At 41.2% G+C, this 19,267-nt stretch overlaps 1 protein-coding gene across 1 annotated transcript in view; it reads right to left on the bottom strand.

Annotated features, from left to right (window-relative positions):
- The window catches only part of ARHGEF4 (Rho guanine nucleotide exchange factor 4), a 170,641-nt gene that overhangs the window by 67,311 nt on the left and 84,063 nt on the right, over nt 1-19,267 (bottom strand). Inside the window, exon 6 of the mRNA XM_061636379.1 lies at nt 5,930-6,066. Within this exon, the coding sequence (XP_061492363.1) occupies nt 5,930-6,066 (137 nt within the window). The remainder of the gene's footprint in view (nt 1-5,929; nt 6,067-19,267) is intronic.

Here is a 19,267-nt window from a genome sequence, read left to right as displayed (position 1 = left end):
GGGGAGTGAGTAAAAAAAGGCAAAGTAGATAGCGGCTGCGGCAGCTTTTGGAGGCGGCAGAGAGAGAGGGAGCAGGCAATGGGGCATAAGACCACAAAAAAAATCAAAGCAAAGTGCATACAAGGAAGAACACAGCACAGCTGAGACAATTTTTTTTTTCCTTTTTCACTTTATAATTGGATTGGGTTGATACAGATTTAAAGGAGTAAACTGCGTTATAGCTTCTGCTTGCCTGCAACATCATGTGAACCATGTGAATTACAAAGGGATGCAAGTAGCACCAGACACACACTAAATCGCCATGTGGATGAGTCCTACCTCACAGGGTTATTGTGAGGACAAAATAGGGGGCAGAAAGTCATGTGCAATACCTTGAGCTCCTTGGAGGAAAGGCCTCCAAGGAGTTCAAGGTAGGATATAAATTATGTTTATGATATCCTGTTATTTTGAACTATTAATTCACAAACTCAGTTTCAAACCTGTCACAACTTCAGATGCACCAGAAAGTGATGCTGGTGGGTAACTTTCATAAGTAATTGTTTAGATAGTCATGTAACTAGTGACAGTCCAGACTATTATTAGGATGTAGCCCAAAAGCAGTTTGCTACATTATATCTAGCTTTGGGTCCTACATAATCTGCAGTCTCTTTCTAGATGAGCATAAAAGGCATATTCTCTATTATACATGCAAGGAACAGGTCTAAAACCATGGGAATAATGACATTGGGATAAGAAAGGACCAAATGTACATGGCAAATTATCAGGAATAGCCAGTGGCGCCTTCCAGATGCTGTTGGAATACAACTACCATCAGCCCCAGGCAGCATAATCAATTAGGGATTATGGGAATTATAATCCAACAACATCTAGGGGGGTACCACACTGGCTACCTCTGAACTGCAAAGCAGATGGCAAAAATGCATGGACCAAATACCACATGAGGCTTCTCCTTGACAAAACAGCCATTAGTTGCTGCATTTCTCTAAACTGTCCCCTACAAGGAAGTGTCAGTCAGTTATCACCTTTACCAGGTTATTTGATCAGTCATCATTATACAGATGACGGTTGATACTAAGCATTTTGATGCATTTAGCAGTATCGTTTGAATAACTTTGCAAGTGTCTGCTGGTGAATTGCCATATAAACAGCAGTTGGAGAATTATCTGTCACCTACCTTGCCCTCATAACACTTTCCCTTTCAGCGTAATGTCATGCCTTCTGAGCATTATCACCAGGACCAAGTCAAAGTTATTTCTCAATTGATCCTGCAAATTGGGGGCAGATCTATTATCCCCAAATGCATAGAGAATCAGAGAATTGCAACTGTCATTCACAAGGTCCCTAGCCATCCCAACCACTTCTGCCACTTTTTGTATGTGAGGCTAAGACACAAAAGATGAAATCCAACTGTGTTCACAGTTCACTTTTTAAATGTGCAGCTGGTTTGTGTCTGTATAGTAAAACTTGCAGGTGATATTCTTGCGCCTTTCTCAGAGCAGACCAAACTCACCCTTTAAATACACCACAGTTCCAGTGTATCTGAATAAGTTTTTAACCACATATCAGGAGGTGGACTCTTGCTGTGGGTTGTTATACCTTCAAGCGATTTAAATGACCATAAAAGGCATATCATTCTCTATTATACGTGCAAGGGACAGGTCTAAAACCATGGGGATAATGACAACAGTAGTAATAATAACACTACTGTTGATTGATAGCTGCCCTGGGTGCTTTTGTGAGATCTTACTTCTCCATCTTCATTCAATAGTGGGTCTAACATGCCCTTTTCAGAACTTAGTCCCTAAATGTGCTTATCAGTAAATCTGGGGTGCTTTCTCAACATCTTACTACCGTTTGGTTGCTTAATACCAGATAATTTTTAAAGGCATTTCAATTCACTAAAGACTGACTGGGATGCCATCTGGAGGACATACTCTGCCCCTCCTTGCTGCACCGTCTGTCTGAGTCATTCTCAACTGCTGCAATGACAGTTCCACTCTAAGTGTTGACTCTCAGACAGAGCTCTTTTTAAACACTTGTGCCCTCTTTTTAATCTCAGCTTCTCCTTTTATGGAACTGCAAAAATATATACAAATTAATTTATCAGACCAGCAAAAATAACAGCACATCATCTACAGAAATATATTTTCAGCAGTTGCCACATTTTAGAAGGTACACATAACCTAATTTAAAAATAACTGATTTTTAAATAAATATATACTATGCCATGTCTCCTCTTAGTTAGATGTTCTATGCCATGTCTCCTCTTAGATGAAATCCCTATCTATTGCTATCAGTGGCTTAAAAATGGAGGACGTCTCCCCTCCTGTCCTTATATAGGAAGATAGTATTATAATGAGGAGAGTTGGAAGGGATACCCTTTCCTTGAGCCTAAAAGACAAAAGCTTTTCAAAAGGTTCCAATGTTGTGCCAACAATTTATCATCCATATGCAGGAATGTATGTGACACCACCCTCCCTTTAGACAAGAGCATATGGAACAAACACAGGCAATGCAATGTAAAAATAATGTAACTGCACTAAAATGGAACAAGATGAACAAGAATTAGGTTGAATTCGAACATATGCAATCTCTACCAAAAAAGAAAGAAAAGAAGCAGCAGCAATGACTGGAGTGGATATTTCCAAGCAAGAAAGATCTAATTGGCTGTTTCCACCACATAGCAACGATGAAAGAGCTACATTCTTGCAGCAATCCAGCCAGGAATGGAACTGCACTTTAAATGCTAGAATGTACATCATTACTGAGGTGGCTGTAGAAAAATTTACACTGGACATGGAGCAGCCACTGAAAAGAAGCCCATCTCAAGTCCTCCTACCAAATGCCTTAGCATACTTATGCAGCTTGTTTCACCACCAGCAACGACCAATGCTCTGAAGCAGGGCCACGGAAACACAGAATGTGATGACATTACACAACACACATTGTTAATTGTTTAAAATATATGCTCAGTGTTACTATTGTCGTTTTAATGTATTTTTTTATTGTATTGTATTTATTGTGCATCGCCCAGAGAGCCTCTGGCTTCGGGCGGTATAAAAATTGAACAAAATAAATAAATAAAAATAAATATATATACCTAAACATAATGGAGAGAGGGAAAGCCTTGATGCAGAGCTGCCACTTTTACAACACATACGCCATCACCTACAACAACAACAACTTCATCCAGAACAAGTGGGGACTTGCGGCAGCCGTGTGTTACTTGAATTAATAAAGACGAGCCACTGTCCCTTCCAGTCTCAGCCATTAATTGTGAGGACTCCAGGGGTACGTTCTTCCCCTGAGTCTCTACTTTCTGTTACTGCTGCTGCTGGCAGTCTTCTATGTTTCCTGCTTGGCTCCGCCTCTATTAGCTTCCATACTGGGCCATTCACTCCCTCTCCTGTTCCCTATTCTCTGCATGAGAGCAAGCACATGCAGGCTCTGTGTGTGTGTGGGGGGGGTTGGGGGTTATTTGCAAGATTTGTTTGTACTTCTGCATACCTCGGGGTATACAGCATCCTCCCTTTTACTTGAGGTGGTCCTGTTTCCTGTCCATATTAGTCAACACACTGAGCACACGAGCAGTGGTGCTGTCACGGCAGGACTTTGGAAGTCCACAGCCCACTAAAAAATATGTGCAGCAGGACCCCCGAACACAACGGGTCTGGCTTACTTCTGAAGTATGGTACAATCTATCATATACATTATCATTAAATAAGGCCATTAAATCCAGAGTCTAAAATTACCTAACTGCACCTGAGCCGTGTTAGAGGTACTGATACTGCTCACAATTCCAAACATTGTCCATTTTGCACTTCATCACTAGGAGTTATGACCTTGCTGCTGCCCTGCCCTCTTTGCTTTCATGTAGACTTACAGAGCATGATGCATACTGCATGTTTCCCCTGCCTCAACTAGTCAGGGAAAACAGCGCATTTGCTATATATCTGCAAAATATCCCCTTTATAGAAACATGATGACAATGTTTGTTTTAATTCTTTCATTAATTTGATTACACGTAAAAGCACAGCAGTTATATTTCTAATGGGAATTATTTGCAAAGCTATGTATTTAGAAATGGAGTGTAAAAAATGTGGTTAGGTACCAGAGAGATTTATTCATAAACAGGAATGTAGCAACATACAATTTGCTAATAACATATTTAAGTCCTATGTAAAATACAAAACTTTTCATCTCTGCTTTCATTCCTAATTGATTTTCTAAAGTGGGGAGAAAAATGAATGTACAAAGATAGAGGCTATTCAGATTATGCTACAGTTCAAGTGTTCATATCCTCCAATGAAAATTTTCATTAACTCATACAATGAATATATAGCTATTTTCTACTGTAGAATATTCATGAGTGAGTGGGCTTAGAAGCACAGTTGCATGCCACAACTCTGTTCTTAATGCACCAAATACTAAAGCCCTTCAAGGCAATCAACACCAGTATTATAATATACACACCACCATCATTTTTCCTTAACATGCTATCTCTTCATCATTCTTCTTTGGAACAAGGGAGGTAAGGAAATATAAATGAAATAAATGCATACTTTGACGAGTTTAGGAAGTATCTTCATTGAATAAAAATTTCATCCTTGATCCTAGATGGCAATTCACAAAAGCCTTCAAAGCATCTTTAATAATGAAGGGAATACTCTTCAGGTGGAGAAACTGCTAAGGAAAGATTGCAGTTCCATAGGATATCATAATTGTTGTATAGTGGGGCCAAAGATTTTGTGGAAGCTGCATTCAAAGTTGCTTTCAAAGAAAAACCCTATATTAATACATGTATTACAGACAACTAGCCATAGATATGAGAGGATCAAACAATGGTAGCACAGCCAACTCCCATGGCAGCCAATGGGTACAATGGAAATAGGGTCTGAGTTGAGTGATCTATTTTGTTGGACTTGTGCACTTACAGATGCGTTGTAGACCAAGATCACAGTAGTGCAACACTTCCAAAATGGTTATTCTGCTGATGTACAGAGCTAACCCATCTGTAGCATTAAAACAAAACTATAGGAAGTAGTTCTTGTGCAGAATATAAGCATATGTACTGCTCATTCTAACAAAGGAACATTAGAACTGAAGAACCAGTTTTGGATACCCGCATCAAGTCAGAATAAGAACAGAACAACCAGTTTTGAATACCCATATCAAATCAGATGCAACAATGCCCTAGCTAGATCAGCAGTGCACAGGGTGGAGCTTTAACTCTACAATGCAGAACCTACCAGTTAATAGGTTTGGATATAACTTTGATGAATACTGAATAACTTTGATGCCCACTTTTCTACTCAAAGTAGTTAAATAATTAAAGACACAGATCACACAAATTATTATAAAAATGTACTACAAGGATAAAAACTACCAAAAATACCCACATATCAATATAATGTTTAGAATATTAAAATAGTATCACCAGACCTAACAAATGCTCCCAATTAAATGGCAATTAAAACTCCACTAAAGGCTTTCCAAAAAAGGGAAAAAATAAAGGAACCAACCTAGTGTGCTCTAATGGTGCATTCTAGGACATGGTGATTCTGTCAGACTAGCTGTCCTATTTGAGCTTATTGATGCATCCCCATCATTCCTTCATCACCTGAAAATCTGCAAACAGATTTTTAAGAAGCACCATATGTCTCCCACGTGCTCCTGCTGGGAGGAAGAGCGGGATACAATAAATAAATAATAAATAAAATAAAATGTACTTTTCCAAAGGAAGTTGCCTTTGCAACATCGGCCAATCAACATTTATGTAGGTAAGGGAGTTAACCGATAAATGAAATATTAGAAAATGCATCTTTTGCAAACAGAGTCCTGCCTGGCTAATCATAATAGTTTCACTGTTGTTGTTTGTTTATAATGAAAGTTCTATCTTATTCTCATTAGGCATCCATAGTTGTAGTACCTCATTAATAGCAAGCTGTTCGCCGCCGCCGCCGCCTGGGTGACCATAACGATGACTGGAACTTCGGAAGTCTTCATACAAGTCTTCTTCACTCCCAACATCATCACTGGTCTTCTCCACTGATCCATCAACAATGACTAAAATGACAGCAACAAAAAGGAATGTTGGCCAGACCCAGATCCAGAATGGAAGGAAGCATGGTGTGTTCAGAAGGTTATTAGAAATGCAAATTGTCAGGCTTTTTACCAAACAAGTCTAACAAAAAAGAGGAATAGAGCTATCATTTTTTCACATAATAATTAATCTTACAGAGATGTTGTGAGGCCAAAACACTTCTGAACTCCTTAGAGGAAGGGAGAAATTCACATGCAGTAATTAACAGCTATATCACACTATAGCATGCCACTTTCAGATTTATAAATTTTCTCATAATGGATTCATATTTTTTCACTTAAAGACCAGCATGCAGCAGTTGTGAAAAGGGTGAAAATCATGTTAGGGATCATTAGAAAAGGGACTGAAAATAAAACTGCCAATATTATAATGCCTTTATACAAATCAATGGGGCAACCTCACATGGAATACCGTGTACAGTTCTGGTTGCCACAACTCAAAAATGATATTGTGTAGCTGGAAAATGTGCAGGAAAAGGCAACTGTGTGGGGCTATTTAGTTTAGGAAAAAAGGTAAGTAAACAGGGTGGGGGGACACATGACAGAAGTGTATAAAATTATGCATGATGTGAAGAAAGTGGATACCAGAATACTGGAACCTGGGACCATCCAATGAAGCTGAACATTGGGAGATTCAAAACAGACAAAAGGAAGTAATTCTTCACAAAGTATATAGTTAAACTATATACCATAACGTGTAACAATAGCCACCAACTTAAATGGCTTTAAAGGGGGAACAGACAAATTTAATACGGCTCTCAATGGTTACTAGACATACTACCTCCAGGATCAGTGGCAGCATGTTTTGAATATCCGCTGTTGGGGAACAACAACAGGAGAGGGTTGGCCTCATGTCCTACCTATGGGCTTCCCAGCGGCATATGGTTGGCCAAAGTAGGAAACAGGATTCTGGACTAGATGTGTCTTTATTCTAACCCACCAAGGCTCTTTTTATGTTCTTAAATAAGTCAAAGTTGTAGTGGTTAAGAGTGTGAGCTGTGAGCTATGACGTTTCCTTATTCTTCTCTCTCATGAACTTACTAGGTTTCATTAAACAAGCTATCACCTCTCAGTCTCAGCCCCCACTAGACACATGGGGATTATAATAATGCCCTCCAGTTCAGGATTGTTGCTAGGATTACTGAGATGATGTATGTGATGAAGGTCAGCAATAGCTTCTCAGCCCTACCTTATCTTAGAATGAATGCTGACCTGAAGCTATAAACCTTCCCGCTTTCTTTGGTTCTAGTCTCAGTGCTCACTAGCAAAGCACATGCTGTGCATGCAGAACATCTCAGATACATCTCCAGGTATGGCTGGAAAAGCCCTCTGTCTGAAACTCCTGGAGAACTATTGCTAGTAAGACCAGACAATACTGGGCTAGATAGAACAACGGTCTTGACTGGTTACTATAAGGCATCTTTTTATATTCCCTTTACCATTTAAAGGAAGCAGGGTGCTGACAGGTTGGTCGATAGTTCCTGCTTACAACGCCTTGCCTAGGCCTGGAACATTTGTCTCTTTTGACTGCTTTGCCCTGACACAGCCCAAATACTGCCTCGTCTCTTTGCCTCCCTGTTTGCCCTTAGTTCCCCCACCTGGCCAGTCCTGCTATGTGTTGTGTGTGTATATCCCCAGATCTATTTATTTATGTATTTGATATCATACCCATCCTTCACCACAAGATCCCAGGCGGGTTATAGCCATTTCAAAATACAATTTTAATATCAAAACAAATTACAATCATGTCTACTGCTTGGTGATAAGGAAGTTAAAAGCATATACAATAGCTGTCCACCAATGTTGGCCCTGACCCAGGGGAAATTTATTTATTTATTTATTAAATTTCTTAGTCACCCATCTGGCTGGTTCTCCAGCCACTCTGGGCGACGTACAAATTAGCATATCAGTGCAATAAACATTAAAATCTGAGCCAATAATAATAATAAAATCTATCTACACATCTAATAACATAGCAATCCAGTAAATATTAAAATCTCCACCAATAATAATAATAAAATCTAATCCTCCCCAAAGGTCTGCCTGAAGAGCCAGGTCTTCACAGTCCGGTGGAAACTCATTATAGAAGGAGCAAGGCGGAGATCATTAGGGAGGGAGGGTGGGGGCCACAATTGAAAAAGTCCTCTCTCTAGTCCTCACCAATCTGGCTGTTTTCACTGATGGGATGGAGAGAAGGTCTTTTGAGGCTGATCTTGTTAGGCGGCATAACTGATGATGCTGGAGGCGCTCCTTCAGATAGACTGGGCCGAGACCGTATAGGGATTTAAAGGTCAAAACCAACACCTTGAATTGGGCCCAGAAAGCCACTGGTAGCCAGTGTAGTTCTTTTAACACTGGAGTTATGTGATCCCGCCGGCAGCTGCCTTTGATCAGGAGCGCCGCCGCATTCTGTACCAGTTGCAATTTCCGGACCATTTTCAAGGGTAGCCCCACATAGAGCACATTACAGTAGTCTAAGCGAGAGGAGACCAAGGCATGTACCACCGACAGGAGCAGATGATTGGGGAGGTAGGGGCGCAGCCTCCGTATCAGATGAAGTTGATACAATGCTGCCCGGCTCACAGCCGAGACCTGAGCTTCCATGGACAGTTGGGAGTCAAGAATGACCCCGAGGCTGCAGACCTGGTCTTTCAGGGGCAATCGTACCCCATTAAGCACCAGGTCGAGATCCCCTAACCTTCCCTTGTCTCCCACGAACAGTACCTCGGTTTTGTCAGGGTTCAGTTTCAACTTATTCCTTCCCATCCAGCCACTCACCAACTCCAGGCACTTGGACAGGGTTTCTACAGCCGACCTTGGTGAAGATTTAAATGAGAGATAGAGCTGCGTGTTATCCGCATATTGGTGACACTGCAGCCCAAATCTCCTGATGATAGCCCCAAGCGGCTTTATATAGATGTTGAATAGCATTGGGGAGAGGATGGAACCCTGCAGCACCCCACAAGTGAGAGACCAAGGGTCCGAAACCTCATCCCCCAATGCTACTCTTTGGTGCCTATCAGAGAGGAAGGAACGGAACCACTGCAGTACAGTGCCCCCTATGCCTAACCCCTCCAGGCAATCCAAAAAGATACCATGGTCAACGGTATCAAAAGCCGCTGAGAGATCCAGGAGGACGAGGAAGGTGCATTCACCCCTATCCAACGCTCTCCTCATATCATCCACCAAGGCAACCAAGGCTGTTTCAGTCCCATGTCCAGGCCTGAAGCCAGACTGAAATGGATCCAGATAATCCGCTTCCTCCAAGCGTGCTTGCAACTGCTTCGCCACCACCCACTCCACCGCCTTGCTCAACAATGGTAAATTTGAGACTGGGCGAAAGTTATTCAAATCCTGGGGATCCAAGGAGGACTTCTTTAAGATTGGTCTTATTACTGCCTCCTTGAGAGCTGATGGCATCATGCCCTCTTCCAAGGACGCGTTTACCACCGCCTTGACCCCCTCACCCAGTCTGTTCTTGCAGCTCATACTGAGCCACAATGGGTAGGGATCAAGTAGGCAGGTGGTTGGCCTTAATGTTGCAAGCACCTTGTCCACTTCATCAGAAGGAAGAAGCTGGCACCGATCCCACATCACCAGAAAACCACTGGCTGACACTCGCTCACTCACTGTATCCACAGCGTGCAGAATCATACTCTTTAGATGATCGATTTTATCCGCAAATTCATCACAGGAGGTCTTGGAATGTCCCATCGGTTCCGAAGCAACTGGACCGACCAGGCTTCGGGCCACTTGGAACAGCCTCCTGGGACAGCACTCTGCGGATGCAATAGAGGCAGCGTAGAAATCCTTCTTTGCTGCCCTCATCGCCACGTGGTAGGCTGCTGCAGCTGCTCTAACCCGTGTCCGATCGTCATCAGAGCGAGTAGATTTCCAAGGCTGAAGTCTGTCAAACCATAAACTAGGTCAAAATTTAGGAATAAATGCAGCAACCAAACCATTCTATTCAAGCTTTCGAGAATATAAATTATGGGAGCAGGAAGGGGCAGAATGCCGTGTTTCCTTCTCGGTTGTTGCCTTTCCTTCAGCATGACACTATTGTTTCATCAAATGTTTCATTATACTTTTTCTATACATGCCACCTCCGCCTGTTCCATTACTGAGCTCTATAATTTTCAGCTTGAAGACAAATCTCTCCCATCGTTGTAAAAGAGTTCCAGGTTTTTATTTTGTTTTGGATTGGTCCCTCCCCACACAACTAATATACAATTTGCACTTAGATGAAAAAGTTGTGGACTGTGTTAAAATGTGCTCTGCTAAGCCCCCTAGTAACCTATAATCTATGTGTCGTTACCAAGCACACATTTGTTTGCCTAGCTTAACTCATGTTGAAGGATCAGGCGCATGAGTTTTCCAGGCAGTCTTACAAAATGTTGTTTCACCCTGTAATCACTGCTCAAGCTTAGCAAAAGAAAGCAGCAGTGGCACGTTTCTGCCAACTGTTCCCCTGCTTGTGGCAACACCAAAGGTGCAGCTCAAATGCCACAATGACAATAATAAAAGAGAAGGGTTTTCATTGCATTCCTACAAATTAGAGCATCCAAAATGTCTGGGAGAGAGAAAAAATTAAAATGTAAGAAGAGAAGCTGTTGAATTATTTTTGAATACTTAGAAATACTAACCTTATGCCCCTTATAATTAGTCATGGATCTAGAGAGCTGAGGCTGGAAAGACGTTTAACCACTGCATTACTATCTTGTTCCCACTAAAATCAATGGCAAAAACTCCATTTATTTCAGTGGATCAGGATTATAACTTTTTGCAGGAGGAGAGTAGCAAAAAGCAATATATATATAAACAGTAAGAAACACAAATGGAAAAACAATAGTTTTTCATCAGTTTTTATCAAACATTAATTTAGAGATCTCTTTTTCTGTTGCACAGCTCAGAACATTTCCTTACATCTCATCCTATACTTCTACATTCCCGGCCACTTATTTACACATTTTCAGCCTCAGGGTTGTGTTACTCCTGGAATAACTAATTTCAGTGTTCCCACAAACAAAGTATTCCAGTGTGTTCAGGCCACATCCATTTGCTGATTCTCTTGGGCCTTTCATAGGTCACTGGGTTTTTTTCTGTGATACTGGCTTCCATTCATTAATCCTTGTTGGGAGTAAAGCACCAGCGCTTGTAACAAGTAACCTGAACCAGTGGAGGGTGATAAACAGAAATATTATTTTTCCCTCGCTAATCCCTTCTTTAGTAACAACTTGCTTGTTTTTCTCAGGCTTTACCGCCTTCCTCTTCCCTTTCTAGCTAGTTATTGATAGTGTGTGTAGGAATATTAGCCTCATGACTCCAAAAATGGCCACATGTATATCTGTAGTCAGAATGACTTTATTTTCTGATAGTAAATTTCAGGGGTGTAATTGTCCGGGATCTTGGGGGTCTTAGACCCCTTACTTTTTGGGGACCAGGGTTCCAGCATTATCCCTATGTCTGCAGTATCCTATGAGCCAGCACGGAGAGGGAGTGTGTTAGCCACTTAAAAGAGTCTTCTAACATCTTCCTTGTCCTTTCCTGCTGATTGGAAACAATCAGAGTGAAAGTAGGTGAATCAGCCACTGAGAAGACTCTTTTCAGCAGCTAACATTATCCCCTTTCATGCTTATTGGCTCCTAAGGACATCTGCTATTGTGCGAGAAGGCATTAACAAGGATCTCATTCTCAACCCAGCAGCAAAAAAAGAGGAGGGAGGAGGCGTGGCTGTGACTGTCACGCACTTCTGAATTTGCCACTACACTACTAGACTAGTAATAAACCTTAAGTTTCTTCATTCGTTCAACTGCCAGTCTTACCAGACTCATCTCTGTACTCCACTGCAATAAGCTGGTATAGCACAGTGGGGAGGAGAGCCTGACTGGGAGTCCAGAGTCTGTGAGTTCAAATCCCTGCTCGTGTCTCCTGGGTGTCAAGGGCCAGCTAAAGATCACCCCCACAGGGAGTGGCTCAGGGGTTACGTGCCCTGCCACCTGTGCAGCCGTGGGCAAGCTGCATAGTCCCAAGGAGCCCAGTTGCCCCCCAGCTGGCAGTTGCAGACAAGGAAGGGGCTGGCTTGTGCAGCTGTGGCAAGCTGAGCAGGCCCTAGCCAGCTGGGGAGGACTAGCCTCAGAGGAAGGCAATGGTAAAACCCCTCTGAATACTGCCTACCATGAAATCCCTATTCATAGGGTCACCATAAAGTCGGGATCGACTTGAAGGCAGTCCATTTCCATTTTCACTCCACTGCAATATATACCAAACTCCAATAATCCTGCTATTGTCAAAATGACAATTTCACCTGTGATGAAAGGGAGGCGAGTCAAAAGCTCTTCATCTTGCCAGCTGACCTTTTAAAAACTCCTCTGATTCATCATTTGAACATGTATACAGACAAGGGGAGGAGGCAAGTTCAATAATTGTTTACCAAGGATAACCACTTGTGTAAACAAACAGGCCCTGATTCACATCATGCCAGACTTCCACTTCTGTCTATAGTCAGAGGCAATCGCATTAATGCACACAGCTCGATGAAAGCAGGCATCCTTTCTCTGATATAGTTCCAGAGCTTGCTAAACAGCAGAGGCTAAAGGGAACTGTAGGAAGCCCGGCATTATTGCAGGCATAGCAGTGACATGAATTTTACCATGCAATCCTATGGGGAGACTAGAGCTCCTTGTATAGTGTCTTTTCTTGTCTACTCCCTTTCCTTTACACTAAGCATTAGGGATCCAGAACCAAATATGAAGATGCATATAAACCACAGCCAGACTCCACAATGCAGAAAAATCAGAAGTCTTCCTATCAATGTAGGCTCCAGGTTTTGAGGGCCCGTTGGGAAAAATGTTCTCAGCGCCCGCCTGCCCACCCACCCTCAAGAACCATCCTCGCCACACCACTGTGTGCACCACTACTTGTTCACTTGCCCATTCTCTCTGGGCCCAATCCATACAATTTCTCAGAGGGAGAGCACAAGGGAAGTGGACAGTGCTGTTCTATCTCCTCACCCTTTTCCCTGCTTGCACGATTCGACTGGGCAAGTGAGCAGGCAGTGACAGATGGAGGAGAAGCAGAATGGCCAAGAGGCTCCAGAGATTGGCAGTGGGCACCTGACTACTGGAGAGTTGGCCTGGGGAGGTGCCAACAATGCCATCACCAGGTGCCAACTCTGCTTCCGATGTAGATGGCTTTTGTTTGAGCCTGACTGAGATTACTATGAACACGATCTCACCCTTGCCCCATAAGATTTTCACATTAACAAAGTATGCCTCTCCGCCATACCTCTTAATTTCTTAGTGCATTCAAGTGTCAAAGTAGGATATGGAAGAACACAACATCCAATACACAAGCTATTTTGATCAGAAATGGAAATCTACATCACATTTTTATTATGTACAAAAGTAGCCATTTTTCTCTCTCTCTCTCACACACACACACACACAGAGACAGAGGGATCTATCCAATACTCATACTACTCAGAGTAGATCCACTGAAATGGATGGTAATGACTACAGTACATTAATTTCAATGCGCTGACTTTGAGGATAAGTTAGATGGATACAGCCCATAGAGTCATCCCAATGAAAGATGGCACTTTTACTTGGTTCGAGAGCCATGTTGTATTTCTAAACATAAAAGCAAAACAAAAAAAAGGTTTTTACAATATTTGACCACAAGCATTCTAGTATGGAAAGAAAATCATTTTGAAGCTTTTTCTTTTGCAGAGTTTCTTTCTCTACCCAGTTGTCTCCCACCTCTACTGTTCCTTTGCAGTTCACTGCCACAGTCCATTAATGGGCAGACTTAATTGTCATGATAAAGCTGTCTGGGTGGTAACCATAACAGTCTGTTCCCAAATATCCATTCAGAGCCTAAATATAGGTATCTTTTATCTTTCCACTTCTATTTTACATCACACCATGTAGGTTGTTACAAACGGTATTGTTCTTGACAGCTATACGGCTGTGCCGTTTAAATTATATTAGGAAAAGTCTGTAGGAGCCTCTGAAGCCTGCTCTCATGAGATCTGACTGAGCCCGCAGTGTAAAAATTACATAAACAACCATGATTCAGAGCCTTGTGCAAGTTCCAGTGTGAAATCCAGGGTCCTATACATGCCTATACATCCATTTATCTGATCAATTACTCCTTTAAACCTTTCTAGGTGGCCAAAATCAACATGTGCTAGAAGATTAAAAGGCTGCTGAAAATAGCAGCCTCAGGCACAAAGAACAGCTTTGGGGGACAGTTTTCAGCAAGACAAAGACAAAGAAAGAAGGGAAACGTTTTTGTTCTTAAAAAAAAAAAAAAACTCTCCCTCACAGTCCTAATCCAGTTTAGCTCCCCTGCCAAAAAATGGCTCCTTTTTATAAAAAATAAATGAATAAATAAGATGTGAGGAAATCCCAATAATGGGATTCAAGCACATCATTAAAGTAACCTCTAATTAATCTCACCCTAGAGAGTCAGTGTGGTGTAGTGGTTAAGGTGTTGGACTATGACCTGGGAAACCAGGGTTTGAATCCCCACATAGCCATGAAGCTCACTGGGTGACCTTGGGCCAGTCACTGCCTCTCAGCCTCATGAAAACCCTATTCATAGGGTCACCCTAAGTCGGAATCGACTTGAAGGCAGTACATACATACATACAATATCACCCTAAGAAAAGCTTGTTGTGAAGAGACTGTGGGTGGGCTTTGTTTCACTATGGGGGGCTGGCATACCTGAAAAAGGGCAAGACTTTTACCAAAGACAGTTTGGATAGTCACCCTGTGGCCATTCTGCATGTGACGCTACTCACTTGCTTTCGACCACCTGTATTTGCTATCAAATATACTTCTTGGAAGGAAGAATCCTCTAGTGTGGTGCACCATGCTTCCACATCCTCTGCATGTAGCATACTGTAATCTCAACAACAAATGCTAACCTGTTATGTTTTTGAGGGATCCCAAAGCACTCTCCTCCTACCTAAGTGAGGGTCCTATTGATAGCTGTTTGGGCACATTCCAGTCCTTCCATTCTATTGTTCCGTCTGCATCAGTGTTTCTATGCAGCACTTGTAAATGGATTTCTTTCCTACTCTACCCTTCTTCATCAGTTTGTGAATTCACTCTACATATGCATTTTCCTGTTTTAATATTGATGAGGTGTGTTTGAAGGGTGTATGTGTGGTGAGGGAGAAAATCCGCTGTGGAATAGCCTTAGCTCAGGTTTGGGCAAGAGATAAGGTGCATATGGGGCAGGATAGAGAGGCAAGCTCTGGTGCCGGAAGAAGTTTATTAAAAGCTCAACGCATTTCGGAACTGGTCCTTCATCAGGAGCTGTGAGGATCTGTTTATCTTTCCTTTGTCAGGCAATGCACATTCTCTAAAACAGGCCCACACTGCATATGGGGGACTAGCAAGTATGCAATAGGGATGGACATATCAGTCAATTCCCACTGTGTTTTATTTTTGCATGTATTCATTCATAAATCCATTCAATCTTATTTTCACATGAATCTGCCATTTGCTTTAAAAAAGAGCACATTAAAATTTGCATTTTCCCACAAAAACACATGCCCTTTGCCTAAAATACACACCCTTGTATACATTTTATCCTAAAATATGCATTTTGCACCTATTTTGGTACAGTTTCTGAGCCAAGACCTATATCACAAAATTTGGAGAAGTGTGAAAATCAAAAGATAACCGTGTTTAGTATGGGACGTGTGAATCAGGCCATTTCACATCAAGAGGCGGACTGAATGAAATCTTCAAGCATTCCTACTATAAAGACTTTTTCATAATGATTTAAAATGTTTACAAAGAATTAAGCTTCTATCATGCTGGAGGCAAAGGAGGAAGGGCAAAGCCATAGCTGGGACATTGGATGTTGGAAACCCAGCCATTTATTTCAATTGTCACATATAAGATGAATGACATCAAAGCAAAAATAGTGTCTGTTTTACAAGATTCTAACTTTAGTGCTCAACAACACAAATGTGAAGTGCTAACCAGGACACGGGCCAGGATTTGGTTCAGACTACAATAAGTTACTCACAATATTTACTGTAATAAATAACCAAAAATCAGATGATGCAGACATACTAGAATGAAAACAGACAGCAAACAAGTATGGATTTTGAGATATGGGATTTGTCTGTTTCCTGTGCCCAGCAGGTGCCATGATGCTAGAAGCAGGAAATTTTGCATTTGCTCAACTATTTTTGCAGTGTCTGCTTCTCTTTCCTGCAGAAACGTTCATGGCATTCATCAAAGCATAACGCAATTAAAACACAATTCTCATCTGTGATGTCCCTTTGTAATAAATAAACCCAGAGCTTGTTAAAATGATAAATGTTGCTTGGGGCTATAATCCTTATCTGATTGAATTTTGTCACTGACTGCACTCAGAGCTGCATGAATTCTCATTAATATGTAGTAACTTATATTAAAAAAATGAGCTACTTCTCTTGGTCAAACAGCTCCGAATGTCACCTTGCATGAGTTTCAAAATGCTAACCGTATGACTTAGACCAATCTAAGGAAGCACTTGGGTTCCCAAGGCAGGTGATATTTCTATGATGATAATGGTACATATTATAGCCAAAAGGTAAATGTGGGCTTCCTTTCCACATGCATATATGTTCTTTTAAAAGGTGAAGGGATAACAACCAACAAAGGGAAAGGGACTGGCAATCAAAACAGCTGGACCAATTATTCTGCTTCTCTCCTGCACCCCCCAAGCATAAAAGTGAGACTGTAGGGGGGGGAGTTAGTTATGAAGTTGTTTGTTCTACAGATCCTTTTACAAACATGCACTGAGACACAGGTGTAAAAATGTTTCATGGTATGTAACTGGAACATAAATTAATACAGTGAACGTAACAGCCAGAGTGGTGTGTAGTGGATAAAGCATTCTACTTGAATTGGATAGTCCTGGGTATTTATTTGTGGGTCAGCCATGAAGCTATAAATTGGAATGGGGGGGAGAGGGGGGGGGAGAGAGAGAGGACCAGCCATGCACATTTTTGCTGCTGTGCAAAATGATTGTGCAAAGATAAAGACAGTGCAGGGATGTAGCTGCTGAAGGGCTGCATATGTGAAGAGGTGAAGGGTGGAGTTGCAACACTCAGGGGAAAGGGGTTAGGCACTAAGATTTCTGGAGCAAAATAATTTCCACCTGTCCACAATTAATGCCATCTTTTGCACATATGAAAAACTTCGCTTTCAGATTTGAAAATCATGTCACGTTCCCTCATAACTAAGCAGAAAAAAAATGGTCCCAATATCAAAAGGTATATTTTTTAAATTTCATTATTTAATCGGGGACTTCCGGGAAGGGTTGCTTTGCCTGTGCTGCCTCTGAGACGAGCTCTTGTCTCAGAAGAAGCTTTTTCAGCTTTAAAATCAGTCACAACGCTCTTTTTGACTGATAAAGATTTTCTCCCGGTCAGGGAGAAACGTAGAGATTAACCATAAAGCCTGTTTTTGTGGGGAGGACTGGATTTCATTTATTTATGAGAGAAGGTTCAAACTGCAATGCCGGACGGACTTTCATCAAGCTCTTGCTGATTACAGCGACACGTTTATCTTTTCTTTAAAGAAAAACGGACTTCAACAGGCAGATAAGCATCCTTCTTTTTATTTTCTTTTTTTACTTGGTTTAAATTGGTGTAGCAAAAAAGAGATTTGTCAATGAATCAGCTGTGAAGAATTTCTAGGTGAGGTTATGGCTTTTCTCTTTCACTAACGAAATTAAGGAGGAAAGAAATCGAAAAAGCTTATCTTTGTTTTTATCGCAAAAAGCTGCCCTGGAGGTGCATTCTAAAGATACCAACGGAAGAGGGATTTCTATTTCGAGGAGGGGGGAACAAAAACTTTTTTTTTGGTCTATTTCATTTTGACGAATCTGCTTATTCACGACGCCACTAATTGTTTTGATGTTGGGAACTAAGTTTGTTTTTGTATTCCTGAATACACTGAGATAAGGCAGGCTGTATTGTCTACACTGATATAAGCAAGCCTGGAACATTAACCCAATTGTGGCTGAAATAATTTTTGTTTCTGTGGTTTTAAGAAAGACAACCAGGAAAGTGATTGAGACCATGGAAGAAGTTATGTTTCAGAAAATAATGGGTGAGATTGAGATAACGAAACAAACCCTGAGACAGGGTAGACAGGAGATGAAAATTGAATTTAACAAAACGACGCAGGAGCTTAAAGAAACAATGGATTTTGTGAGAGAGGAGTTTGATGGGATAGGGAAGCTACAAGCCCTGGAGATTGGAACAAATGTGAAATTGGAAAAAGATTTGGAGTTTATGGATGTTAGAAATAAAGTTTACTGTTTGGAATTCAACGTTGTCTCTGAAGAAATTAATGAAGATTTTGGTTGTAAAGTTATCAATGTCTTGGATAATTTTCTGGACTGGAATGATGTGATGGAGCTTGACATAGAAAAAATCTATGGAGTTGGCTACAGATATGTGACAGTGGAGAAACTCTTAAGAAATGAGCCAGTGCATTTTGTAAAAAAGAAGAACAGAGATATGACTTTGCAGCAATATTTCAGCAACATATTCAGAATTCTTGACTGGAATGATGTGATGGGGCTTGACATAGAAAAAAGTTATGGAATTAACTACAAATATGTGACAGAGCAGAGATGCACCCAGAGTAGAGATGTGACTTTACAACAATATTTCAACAACATATTCAGAATTTATGGCAAGGACATATTTGTGATGGGGGAAATTCCCATCAGACTCTTGTTATATGACTATGGCTATGACAGCAAGATCATCATGGGATACTGATAATGGATGAATGGATACTGAAACCACTGGATTTAACAGGACTATTGAAGATGGAAGATGGAATTAATATTGATAATGGAAGAATGGTTATGGAAATTATTGGACTTAACAGATTTGACGAGATGGATTAATTGATATGTTTACTTGGACTATGGCTATGACAACAAGATTATTATGGGATACTGATAACGGAAGAATGGCTACTGAAATTACTGGACTTAACAGGATTATTGAAGATGGAAGATGGAATTAATATAGATAATGGAAGAATGGCTATTGAAATTATTGGGCCTAACAAATTTGAATCAGATGGATTAAGCGATATGTTTATTTGGAGAAAAATTGAAAGATATCTCTCTCAAG

Source organism: Rhineura floridana, chromosome 7, assembly GCF_030035675.1.
Source record: "Rhineura floridana isolate rRhiFlo1 chromosome 7, rRhiFlo1.hap2, whole genome shotgun sequence".
Lineage (NCBI taxonomy): Eukaryota > Metazoa > Chordata > Lepidosauria > Squamata > Rhineuridae > Rhineura > Rhineura floridana.
Note: the sequence above shows the minus strand (reverse complement) of the source record. Positions and strands in the feature narration are given on the sequence as shown.